The sequence below is a fragment of the Spea bombifrons genome, chromosome 4 (assembly GCF_027358695.1).
Source record: "Spea bombifrons isolate aSpeBom1 chromosome 4, aSpeBom1.2.pri, whole genome shotgun sequence".
NCBI lineage: Eukaryota > Metazoa > Chordata > Amphibia > Anura > Pelobatidae > Spea > Spea bombifrons.
In genome coordinates this window covers 45,108,450-45,121,464 of record NC_071090.1, presented here as the reverse complement: position 1 = coordinate 45,121,464, position 13,015 = coordinate 45,108,450, and the positions used below count along the sequence as shown (strand labels likewise).

General features: G+C 38.5%; 1 protein-coding gene across 2 annotated transcripts; it reads left to right on the top strand.

Annotated features, from left to right (window-relative positions):
• On the top strand, positions 1 to 11,728 carry HAL (histidine ammonia-lyase). 2 transcript variants are annotated; one of them, XM_053462036.1, is made up of 21 exons: positions 1 to 328; positions 1,602 to 1,662; positions 1,769 to 1,796; positions 2,726 to 2,800; positions 2,883 to 2,955; positions 3,037 to 3,103; positions 3,647 to 3,684; positions 4,173 to 4,298; positions 5,226 to 5,365; positions 5,737 to 5,784; positions 6,055 to 6,202; positions 6,279 to 6,374; positions 6,728 to 6,786; positions 7,038 to 7,118; positions 7,566 to 7,631; positions 7,922 to 8,087; positions 8,175 to 8,309; positions 8,826 to 8,934; positions 9,031 to 9,100; positions 9,845 to 9,953; positions 11,516 to 11,728. In XM_053462036.1, exons 1-21 carry the CDS (start codon positions 82 to 84, stop codon positions 11,536 to 11,538), a joined length of 1,965 nt encoding a protein of 654 aa, XP_053318011.1. In that variant the 5' UTR covers positions 1 to 81; the 3' UTR covers positions 11,539 to 11,728. The 2 variants fall into 2 exon arrangements, with proteins under 2 accessions (XP_053318011.1, XP_053318009.1); XM_053462034.1 differs by lacking the exon at positions 11,516 to 11,728 and having other exon boundaries at positions 9,845 to 10,313.
• The last annotated feature ends 1,287 nt before the right edge of the window (positions 11,729 to 13,015 follow it).

Sequence of the window (13,015 nt, the reverse complement as noted above, 5' to 3'; positions counted from 1 at the left end):
CCTCTCTCAGACTCTACAGACCAATATATAAAGCATCTTATCATTGGGACAGGAGGCAGAAATACACCTTCAAACAATAACATGCCAAGATACACAGTGCATGTTCGGGGGGAATGGCTGGCTGTACCTTGCAAAGACAGTTCTGAAACAGTAAGATGGCTGGGCAAGGAAGCACTCAGGCGGTACATAAAGAATAAGCCAGATAACGGAGGATTTGATTCTGTAGAAGATGTGAAGTTCTATCTCCGAAGATGCAAGGGTTTGGGTTTATTGGATTTGGACGATCCATTGGAAGATGCTGTAGATGACAATGAGTTTGTTGAAGTGGGTAAGTAAATCTAAACCGCCAAACAGCAAGGTTTTTATTTATTTAAACCTTTATTTTAGGACGGCTTTGTCATTTGTTCCTGTGAACATATGTTACGTCCTTTACAATTCAGGTTTTTTGTTTTATTTGTTTTTCTCTTTAATTGTGTTTTAGAATAGATGCAGAATTTCATTGGAAAATGCAGAGGGCCTTCAAATTCAGTTTATGTTGTATCAAATACTATTGGTTTTGATGTAACAAGTGCTGCCCTGTAAGATGTGGAATGTATACCTGAATCTGTACAGAAGGCAGCACTTTGCAAGTGCTGGTGAGTAACCTGTCTAATCTATATGTGCCCTGGACAAAAATGGCTCATGTAGTCACCCTAGTGCCCTGCTAGATGTAAGATGTTTCTGCTAACTGGCATTAAAATGAAATGAGCCGAAATTACGAAGGAGCTGCGCGGTGTGATGATAATGAGCGCTGATGGTCAGCATCACCTGCAGCACATTGTGCAAGGGATCCGCGCTTGACTGTTTGCACCAAGTCCAACACAGGACTTTTTTTATTGAAAACTAGTAGAAGGAAAGATCTTAGACCCTCCTAACCTTCCCTGCTCCACGTTGACCCACCCTGTGACTATGCACCTATGGTTTCCAGGTCAAATTTATGGTGGGGCCATCTTTTCTTTTCTGTATATCTTTTCTTAAATCGAATTGATTTTAATCAATGTCTGTCACTTTGAGCACTCTGTACTCAGACTGCATAGCTGGCAACCGTACCAAACTTCCTTGGCCAGTCCCAACGACAAGGCTTCTTTGCTAGCTGTCAAGTATCCATGCTTATTCATAACCAATGCTTGAAAAGGGCTCTGTCCAGGAAATCCCATTACTGTGGAAAGTAATTTTTATTTTATACTGTCATATTTTGCGTGAAATTTGTTTGCATCATTGCTTATGGTGAACACTCGTAACGATATTCTCTGTATTGCTGGTATTATCATTAGTGTGATTTATTTGGCTTTATTTTCATCAACCTGTTTAAATTACAGTTACATGATCTTTAACACTTGAGACTATTGTGGACTATAGGTAGGTCATCCACATGACCATGAAGATTGGCATAAAAATTCTATAGGTTGTGATACCCTTAATGGTGGAAGTGTAATTGGGCATCCTGCCAATAGAATGTGGCTACTAACGACTGTTTCATTCCCCATGATCCATGGCGGCTGCTCTAGTACCTTTTTCTGAAGCACATTAAAGCTGATAAATGTCTTTCTTTCACCCTTTAGTTTTGGAAGGAGATGTGATGTCCCCTGATTTCATACCATCCCAGCCGGAGGGTGTTCATTTGTATCCTTTTTTTCCCTTTTCTGAATATTTGTGGTTTTTCAGGTCAAACCAATATTGGTGTGTATGCACATTGATTGTAGGTTTTGCATCTTTAACCAATACACAGATATAGCAAGTATAAAGAGCCAGATGAGGTATGTTGAGATATTTTAGGAAATTACTATTTTTGTACAGTATGATTTTTTTTTTTATGCATGGTTCAAATTTTCAAGGAATAAGTGTGACTGCTGGGAATTTATTCTTGAAGAAGTGTTAAGCATCACTCTCCTGAACAATCGCCATATCCAGAAATTATTTAAAACACGTGTAGACTTCACGCTCCGACACAATTCTCAGAGCCAGACTCCTTGGGTATCTGTGTCCTCTCTAGTACCATGACTACCAAAGAATTATGGTCTTATGTCGTCCTAGGTCCAGCGTTATCGCAGGCTGCCGCACTTCTAACTCCCAAGTGTATTGCCCGCAGGGCAACAGGTTGAATCAGAAAGAAAGTAAATGCTTTCTGTCCTGGTCCCACATCTTTTCTGTTTTAAAGTACCAGCAAAGCAACAGTTAATTTAAAATAGAATAGCTGCTAACTGCCTTGATTTGGTTGGGTAGTGCTGACTGCAGGACTTGGGTCTCCCATATGGGCAGCACATTTGATCTGCTTTAGCCACTTTTCATATACAAAGGTAGTCCCAATTTAGTCGACTGGGGCAGTACATCATCACGGCATGATATCTGGTTTCTAGCATCTCGTGTCTGCAGAGGAAATGTACTCGTGGGGTTAAAAGGAAGCACAATAAATTCTATAACCACTTGTAAGGAGTGTAGCAAACAAGAACAATTTGATTAGGAACAAAACATTGATTTTTATGTGGTCTAGAGTTTTGGGGAACATTTGAAACAACAGATGGCAATGTTCAATGGCATACAGATGATAATTTAGTAATATTAATATATATACCGGTAATTGTCTTTTTCATAGTTCTGCTTTTAATTGTTGCAATGTCTATATAGGAGTGAATGAGTATACATATATGTATGTGTAATATATATATTTTTTTTCTCTTTTCTATAGTATATAACGCTAGATGGCAAAAGCTTGACAACAGAAGATTTGCTCAATTTAGGGAAAGGCCTCTATAAAATAAAGGTAAACTATTACTATACAGTCTTATGTGTGTGAAGTTTCTTCAATCCATGTTTTTATAACCTTACTTATTTTTGTTTGCCAGTTAAGTCCAGAAGCTGAACATAAAGTAAGCCAGTCCAGACTCCTTATCGAAAACATTGTTAAGGAGCATAAAGGTATGGCGCTGGTACCCATTTGACCCGGTCAATGTATGTTTTACGGGGTGTGTGGTCTGACCTATTTATGTTTAATTCCAGTGGTATACGGTATTACAACAGGATTTGGGAAATTTGCCCGAACAGTTATTCCAGTGAGCCAACTCAAGTAAGTTAATGACTAATATTGTCTTTGAAACAAAAGTTAATAAATACACTGAAATGATACACACAAGGATAGGAAATGTTATCACAGTGTCTGGTCTGGTTTAACAGCTGTTGTTTTAACCCTGAGTTTCTTTATGGGAGATATTTTTCACAGAAATACTGAACTGAAGGTTTCTTTACATGTAATAAGATACTACAAGGTGTGTGTTTATGTAATGTATGTTTGATTTAATCTCATATTGGGTAAAGAGATCTGTTAGATTTAGCTATTGATGCCAGACCCTGCAAAGTTCAAAGTGAGAAGCAGAGGGTTGCTGTAAGAATATATTATTTTTGACTAGTTTCAACTCCTATTGAAAAGACAGTGCTGATATATTAAAAGCATATGCTTGATTTGAATTGACTTAATTGCTCCACCTAGCAATGTAGCATATATCTCTTATTAAAAATAGTAGTGATGCTTTCATTTGAGGAACAGTTTTTTTCGACGCCCCATTCATTCGTTGCCACACTTGTAAATACCTTTTTTTTCCCCCCTGCTTAGGGAACTTCAAGTAAATCTTGTCCGATCCCATTCAGCAGGTAATGCTTTTTTTTTTAATAAGGAAATCTACACAAATATGAATTCTAATATGATAAATATAACAAAACCGTTTCTGTAAACCTCTGTTGTTCATTATACCCCCTTGAATCTTTAAGGATATTGCAAGTGGTGTTAAGATAACCTCTTTGTTATGGGGTGGGCAGGATCTGCTGACATAAATGGATACTTAGCCTAGCTAGAATGAGCTTCAATTGGCTTTGGTCTCTGCTCTAAAGTCCTCTTCCTACACTGGAAAATAGGGATCTTACCACCAGTGGCTCAACAATAGCACTTACTGACTGGCACTGGTAGCTCAAAGGAAAACATATTTTATAAGAGACCACAGGACCATCTAGTATTCATATGTATGTATCGATTGGTTCATATCCTATTCATGATACAGTTTGATTATTGGACTGGTATAGCCCCTGGGTTAATTTGTTGCTGGTTCTTCAATCTCCAAATTATGAGCTCCATTTCTTTACAGGTGTTGGAAAGCCTCTCAGCCCGGATCGTACCCGCATGCTTTTGGCTTTGAGAATTAACGTCTTAGCGAAAGGGTACAGTGGTATTTCTTTAGAAACTCTACACCAAGCGATTGAAGCTTTTAACGGTAAGTTAATAAAAGGGGTTAATGTGAAAATTAAGAAAATCAATGGTAAATATGGCATACAGCAAGAATTAACTCGGACACTGATACAACTAAGCAGAACCCCAAATCTCAGCTATTCCCAGTATTAAACATATCCCTTCCTTAATGGCATATAAACTTATATTTGCTGACATGGATACAAGAATCCTAGTTAGAAGTAACTAATGGTGGAGGTGTAGAAGTAAGTAACTGGCCTAGATCACGAGTTGTAACTACAACCACATGGTGCTCAAAAAATTGTGTGCCAATGGTGTTCTGGCATGCCATCAATCTAAGCGGTGGCAAGTGGTTCTGAAGACTGTTTCATATAAATCTACCTCATTGAAACAAGGAATATGTTAAAAAAGGCGAGTATACCTTGTTCCGTACATTACAGCAAATGTTATACGAAGGACCTTGATGATGCATTGCTAACGGTACAAATTGTTTGAAAAACTGTGTGAAAGGGTATGTCCTCATGAAAAACATGATCCATAACATGCCAAACATGGACTATAATGTTTAACTTATGCTTGAAATCTGTGCTATTCATTCACTACATGTTATAAAAAGAGTAATAGGTCATGTCTACTGAAATCAATCTGTATGTCTGTTACGACACATACAAGGTTCAGATGCTATTCCAGGTAACACTGTGCATGCTGGGAAATCATTGCAACCTCAACCTCATCTCTCCCACTAGTGTTAAAGGAAAACACAATGCCTCTTTAACTGATGCTTAAAGACATTCTACCTTTTCCTGGCATCCCCCCCAGAAAATAGTTTTGATTTAAATATACTTTCATTTTTATTTATATTTACAATAATTATAGCATGTATTTAACTAGAGTATAGATCCTTCCAAGAAGAGTTTAGTGTTGATTAAGAGCCTGTTTTTCTTTCCATCAGCGTGCTGCTTGCCTTACATCCCAGAAAAAGGCACTGTTGGTGCTAGTGGAGACCTTGCACCTCTCTCACACCTTGCGTTGGGACTTATAGGAGAAGGAAAGATGTGGTCACCCAAGAGTGGTTGGGCTGATGCCAAATATGTAAGCTTGCTGTCCTAAATCTTTTACATTTCTGATTCTCTTCCTGCACACTTACATTATCTGTTTTTTCCTGCTTCATGGAGAATTAAAGACACAGCAGAATATTTCGAATACAACCAACTCTTGTCATACATTGCAAAGCCCTTGGGGTTTATTCAAGGCAGAGTTGTGGTTTTAGCTCCCTCATTTACTATGCATTAGAAAGTGCCAAATCAGGCAAGCTTCTGCAGCAAAAGGCAGAACACAAATGTAGTGCTACAGATGAAGTTGAAGGTGTTACACAAGTTGAAAATCTTAGTCTTGAGGATGGAGAATAAAAATGCTTTTCTAGTGGTATTTGGTTTACCGCAGAGTAATATGTCTTTATGTAGGTCTTGGAAGCTCATGGACTGAAACCAGTTTTACTGAAGCCAAAAGAGGTAATGTCCAACATTTCTTTGGGTAGATTATTTTTCCCAAGCTCTTCCTTTTCACACAAATGAAATTAACTCTTGACCCCCTTTTTATTAAAAGACTTAAGATTTATGCATTTCTAAATACTTGACTCCGTCTTGTATAAAGTTATTTCAGAGCTCTACACTTGTTTGTGTTACTACTACCAATCTAAAAATGTTTCTGTAAGCTTATGCTTCGTAAGGGCCGCGTGATTTAGTCTCAACATGCGTCTGATTTGTTGACTTCACTTGCAGGGTCTCGCTCTTATTAATGGGACTCAGATGATCACATCCTTGGGATGTGAGGCTGTTGAGAGAGCCAACGCCATTGCCAAACAAGCGGATATCATTGCTGCCCTCACACTGGAAGTTCTCAAGGGCACCACTAAAGCCTTTGATACCGGTTAGAAATGACACTACATGATCCTCACATCTTGTACAGTATTACAAAAAGCTAATGGGCATTGCTTGGTTTCTAGATATCCATGCGCTGAGGGCTCACCCAGGACAAGTTGAGGTAGCCTTTCGTTTCCGATCACTGCTGGATTCTGATCACCATCCATCTGAAATTGCAGGTATTCTTAATGCTTGTTAGATTTTGTATCAATCTGTATGATTAATATAATATTCCATGTGCCAGCTGTTGGCCCAACAATAGCATCTTTTGAAAGTGTATGAGTTTTAAAGAGTATTCTTCTTACGACTGTAGCAGTAGTACAATTTTGTATCATACGACTGTAGCAGTAGTACAATCGGCATTTCAGAGGTTTCTATCATAAGGTCGCTTTGCCGCAGAATTGCTCTTTCCAAATGAACCTATGTGGATTTAAATTGTATTCCTGAAATTTAAATGAGGTTCTGAGTCTCGTGCCTTTCTCTAAAACAACAATGTAAGCCTTTTTGTCTTTTAAATTTCCTTTTATTCCAGAAAGTCATCGGTTTTGTGACAGAGTCCAAGATGCGTACACGTTACGTTGCTGCCCTCAGGTATATATCTGCAACACATATTGTAAGTGTTGATATTCTTAGAACTGTACTCTTTGAATTTTTAATAGTCAGGCATGTACAATATCATTAATTTTCTGCTGGCTTGCCTGTGTCTGACAACCTGAGGTTTTCCATACACCATGGACTGGAACGGCCTAAATTGATGTAAAATAACAGTTATTGTTAATAATAGTGCTATATTAATAAATTGGATTCTAAGAAATGTTTATTATGCTTGTCTATCTATTCAGGTACATGGAATAGTAAATGACACCATTGCTTTTGTGAAAAACATTATTCTCACTGAAATTAATAGTGCGACAGACAATCCTGTATCCTTTCATGACAGCTTTTTTTTTTCATTTATCAGACTCCATATTTTATGCCTTTTTATTATTACTGTCAACATTGTACGCATGCACCTATCTGTCTTTATACAAGTTCTTTTAAAGGGTTGAGCTGTGCATTGGGAGGTTATTTAAACACATGGAGACATGATCCTGGTGGTATGGGGTGGGGTTCGCAGGAGCAGTAGCAAGTAAAAATGCGGTGGTCCTACAATTAGCTGCCATACCCAGAAGGTTCCCAGGTATGATTACCGTGACTTTTATTGCTGTGGGATTCTTTGTTCCACTCGTATACCTCTAGTGCACCTTTAGAAATCACTGCCAATGTAATGAAAGGGGAACAGGGGACCCCTTTTTATCCTTATTTTGATTTGTTTGTGAAATGGACATAATCTACTCATTTGGGAAAAATATACCTTAATTCCTACAAAGATGGTTTTTGCAGAAAGGGGAGAGACCATTTCAGGTGGAAACTTTCATGGGGAATACCCTGCAAAGGTATTGTAGCAGTAATGATTATTATTATTATTATTACTTGCATATTTAACACAACTTGTTGGACTCTTTTTGTGCCTCTATGGACAGCATGTGCCTAGAGCTTCTCTTGTGCTGCTCCTTCTTTTATGCCATTTCTTGACCTTTCTCCACCCTTCAGAGCTTCCAACAATGTTTGAAATCTATTTCTGTGCCATTGGACTGAATGTCCCTGTGAAATGGGCTTGGAAATTCATTGTTTCATTGTTTGTGTTCTGTGCAATCTTGCAGTAAAACGTATGTCTCCTGAACAGGCTTTGGATTATCTTGCCATTGGGGTCCATGAACTAGCATCCATTAGTGAAAGGAGAATCGAGAGGCTCTGCAATCCCTCCCTTAGTGAGCTTCCTGCATTTTTAGTTACAGATGGAGGCCTAAATTCGGGTTTCATGATCGCTCATTGCACAGCTGCTGCCCTTGGTGAGTGTTATGGTACTTTTTTACTGCTTTTATTAGATCACAAAAAGTGGTGAGTTGTATTCTCATTACATTTTTGTCTCTGCCTAGTTTCTGAGAACAAAGCTTTGTGTCATCCTTCATCTGTTGACTCATTGTCTACAAGTGCTGCTACAGAGGATCATGTGTCCATGGGTGGATGGGCGGCAAGAAAAGCTCTGAGAGTCATTGAAAACGTAGAACATGGTAAGAGGTGTCTAGAACATCTAGAACCTGTTTGGGCAGACTAGATGGGTCGAATGGTTCTTATCTGCCATCACTTTCTAGGTTAACCTAATATTGTGGATTTCTGGCTATGCGTCATAACTGTGTGCTGACTTATGTATACAAAACAATTGTACTTTGAATGGTACACACCAGTTTACAATTTTGCTTTTGTTTCTGTACTCCTTTTACACATTTATAAAGTGTGATTTATAATGGTAGTCATTATATTAGGTAAATAGCTTTAGAATGCATCTGCCGTGGTGTCATTGATATATCTATACCTTTGCATGGTTTATAAGTGCGGGAATCTTTATAATGTTATTGTAACTGAAGTCCAGCCACTGATTCGTTTTTGTTTCAGTTTATTGTGTATTGGTTATGTTCATTACAACAACAAAATACTACTGATCAGTGCAGTTGAAATGCTTAGGAGGAAGGCATGTCTTCACTTTGATGATCATACAATTTACCCGCTTGTTGTTTTCCGTGTTTTAGTGCTAGCCATTGAGCTGCTTGCAGCCTGCCAGGGAATTGAGTTTTTACGCCCCCTCAGAACCACAACTCCATTGGAGAAAGTCTACGACCTTGTGCGCTCTGTTGTTCGGTAAAAGCAAATGGTTTTTCTTGGAGTTTGGGGGGTTTTGAGGACTGCTTTTTGTTTGTTAATGATTACCAAATGTTCCCACTTGCCTTATTCCAGGCCTTGGTTGAAAGACCGCTTTATGGCTCCAGACATTGAGGCCGTTCACAGGTTGATTGTTGACCAAAAGGCAAGTTTTGATTGTTTTGTGAATCACTTGAAAATGCTTATTGCATGTTTCCTGCCATAATATTTACATAGAGCATGACAAACCCATGCTCTTTAGTAATACTAATATTAAACATACCAATGTTTATTATCAAAGTATGAGCATTGTGGTTTCCTGTGTGGCCATGAAGCTAGGTACATGCTTTAACAGAAAATCGTAGGATTCTCTACTCCAGAGATCTCATCTAGTGTTGTGCTGCAAGTGCACAGAAACAAGTGTGTGTGTGTGTGTGTGTGTGTGCGCGTGTGTGTGGTCTTCTGACAATTTTATATTCATATCGATCACTTTTTCAAAGTACCTACAGACTGGTCTTAATTTCAAGCTGATTTTATTTATTTATTTATTTATTTTGAGCTTTTCATTCCTTTTGTGTAAAATTCTGGGATTTCTTGGGAACCTTTTCTTATTCCATCATACATTATGTCCTTTGCTAATAGGCTACACTGGTCATATTTGTACTTCCACCCTCAGTTGCCTTTTAATCTGTGCAACCCCAATCTTATTTCCTTTCTATGTAGTTTTAACTCTTCTTTCTTACACTTTTGATTTAAAAAATGCAAATGAGGGAAAAAACAGCAGATTAATTTTTCCTATTGTAACAGCCAGGCCTCATAACCATTACATGTCCTTATGAAGTTCTATGTGCTACTTTTATATGTCTTTGCAGTCTGTTTTATTGACATTTTTTCTTATCCATTCTTTTAGATCTGGCGTGTTGCTGAACCATATATAGAGAAATATAGAATGGAGCATATTCCTGAATCCAGACCTGCTTCACCAACTGCTTTTTCAGCGGAGTCCTCCCTGTCCATGAGTAATTCCTCACTGCATGATCACAATGAGTCTCAATGATAAAGCCATGTTTAATAATTAGTGTGGAAAATGTAGTTGCTATGTACTGTTGAACCAAGCCGGGTTTTTGACAGTTTTATACCTGCTGTATTGCAGGTAATTGTATGAATATTTGCGTGAAATACTTTCTAAGAGAAACATTTGTTTCCCGTGTGACTACAAATTCTTCAATGGAAAATTTGTAACATAGTAAAGGGTTTTTGAAAATGAAATCTAAACGTAATGTAATGTGACTGTCAGATTGTTTTATTGTATACCAGTATTCTGTTCAAAGCATGCAAATCGAGCAGCATGAATAAAGCCCAGTCTTTCATTCATTAAACTATGACCTTCTTTCTATAATTGCAGCTTACTGTACATACAAAAGAGAAACTGCAACATTTAATAGGAGTGCCCAATTGCATCATCAAGATCAAAATCCTGAGTTGAAAATTTAACATACTCTGGCAATTTGTATGAAGCCACGAAAACAAGGCCAGACTGCTCACAAAGGGCCTATTCACTTGCGCTCTCTAAAGGTTTCCCTACCTTCTCTGCAGACAACTTCCACATCATCTTGTTTTTCATCTTCTATCTTTGTCCGCATCTCGGCAGACATAATCTCCAAGATCACTGGATCGAAGATAATTAAAGAACAAGATGATGCAGAAGGGGTCAGCAGAGGAAGTAGGAAAACGGTGTGAATGTGGGCAACGTGCAATTAATTGAATTCCCCAATTGCAACATTTTTTGATAATATACAGGAGATGTAGCTGTTCACTAGACAGAATGATGGGCAACCATGAAATGTTAAAGCCTTGACTTGATATGTGTGTGAAGACTGGGAAAAGCCAAGGATAAACTTCCTATTTTCCATCTTGCTTGTGTTACCTTCCATGCTCAGCGTTATCCCAAAAGGCCTGCGGAAGGGCTAGATCTTCTTCGTCCCACTCCTAAAATGGGAACTGCTAAAGTCTTTTAAGGAAGAACAGGAGCCCAAAAGGACAACCTGCCTCTAAACGAGCCAAATCTTCAGGCATCTGGCTTCACTGTGGCCATTTAATAAAAAATATTAATCAAAAAGTGATACACAAGCCTAGTGTTTATTAGCTACTATACATAGGTGTTGAGTGTTAGGGAGAAGATGAGTTCAGGCCAACTCCCAGCTAAAACTTAGCACTCCCTTATGTAGAGATTATACGGGAGTAGTGGGCATTTCACAGCCCAAACCAACTCTTATTGAAATACAGTTGCAGTCACATGACCCTGTAGAAATATTAATAATTTCATGATGGAAGATGTGTGAAAGGTTATTCTTGTGCAACATTTGTAAAGTTTTTTAAATCTCCATAGCAACCAATGGAATGTTGGTGATGACAAGTTGAAAATGCTTTACATTGTCAATACTTAAACGTATACATTGGCGGACTGTTCCCTGATTAGTTGACATAGAACAGAATTTTGAAGGTGGGCACATGATAGTGTGCATAATATTTGCTGCTTGTATATTTTAATTGCCCTTTTTAATATATATATTTTTTTCAGGCCTCCTAGGACACACTTCATGATGCTCTATTTGTCCAATGAAGGTCGGCTGCGCATCCACAACGGGCTGAATAGAATCCTGCATTGCTGATGGTTCCACACGTTTGTTGCAGATTTGTTAAGTCTTCCAAATAATAAAACCCACAAAAAGCTCAGATATAAAGTTGCATTTTTGTCAAGAACGTAAATAAACTCAAAGAAATGAAAATAGAAGTACGGTAGTGTGCAAGGAGGGATGCAAACGTTTGGGCACACAAGAGCCGAACAGCCTGGAAACATAGTGACCCAAAACACATTTAACACACAGCACACATAGTCAATGGGCGGTATCCAGCCCACTACACATCTATCAAGAGGTTTGATAAAGTAGGAGTACAGAAGTGACATGGCACCAATAAATACATTTATAGTTATATTACTTGGTATTTATATGGTGTCTATAAGCTCACTCATTCAACATCCACACCTCTGATTTAGATCCCAGAAACTCCAATCTCACAGCAAAATTCCAAAATTCCTGGACACATTCTTTTAGTGCAGGGCCGGTCCTACACAAAGGACAACCCAGGCAGGAGTGAAATAAAATATATATTTTAGTTGTAAAGTAGCATGGTTTGCACTTTACTGTAGTATACTAGACTCTGTTGCAGTCATATGTTCACATGCAATACACTTTTGCGAATAAAATCCTTAAGGAATAACGCAATAATACAAGATTGCATGGATAGCATGCTGCGGCTGACCTGGAGTTACTTGCCCAGGGGAGGGCTGGCACCTTTTGGCCTTGGGGTAAATGAAGCCAAGTGGCTCTATCAGCCCATTGCCCCCCAACATACACACTGGCAAACATATGTACAAGCTCAAGCTAACAGACATAGACCTGCTTACCCATACTTACACTTGCATACATTTACTTACACATCCATGCTAACACACACACCGTTTCCACATACACATTTATGTTAACACACACCATTTATACGTACATTCTCATTCTAGTATACATACATTCATACATACTCCCTCCCTTACCCTCCCAGTTGCTCTCTCCCTCCAGCACCCCCTAACATTACTGGCAGCTTTCTCTCTTGCTGCTCCCAAACTGTGCATGCAGCCTCGCTTTTACCTTTACCCTGATGGGCTAATAAGAGAATTTACAACCTTTTATGTGTGATGGGATTGTGAGATCCGTTTAGAGGAATGTAGCAAGAATTATTAAAGTGAATTTTCTTATGGTTAGATCTTTATATTTCTTGTATAAAGTAAAATGTATCATAAATGGTTCTAAAGTACTTCTATAGCTAGCCAAACCGCCGTGGTCTGCATGCTGTGATACATCACCATATTCTGGTGCTCTACAAGAGCATATGGAGCTCATGCCTCTAGAGGGACTATGACAGATATACATAAATTGTTAATCACCAACACGCCTGTGCTCCAAAAAAGAATGTAACCTAAATACAAACACACTGTTCTACAGCACTGCAGGGTGCATTGTCT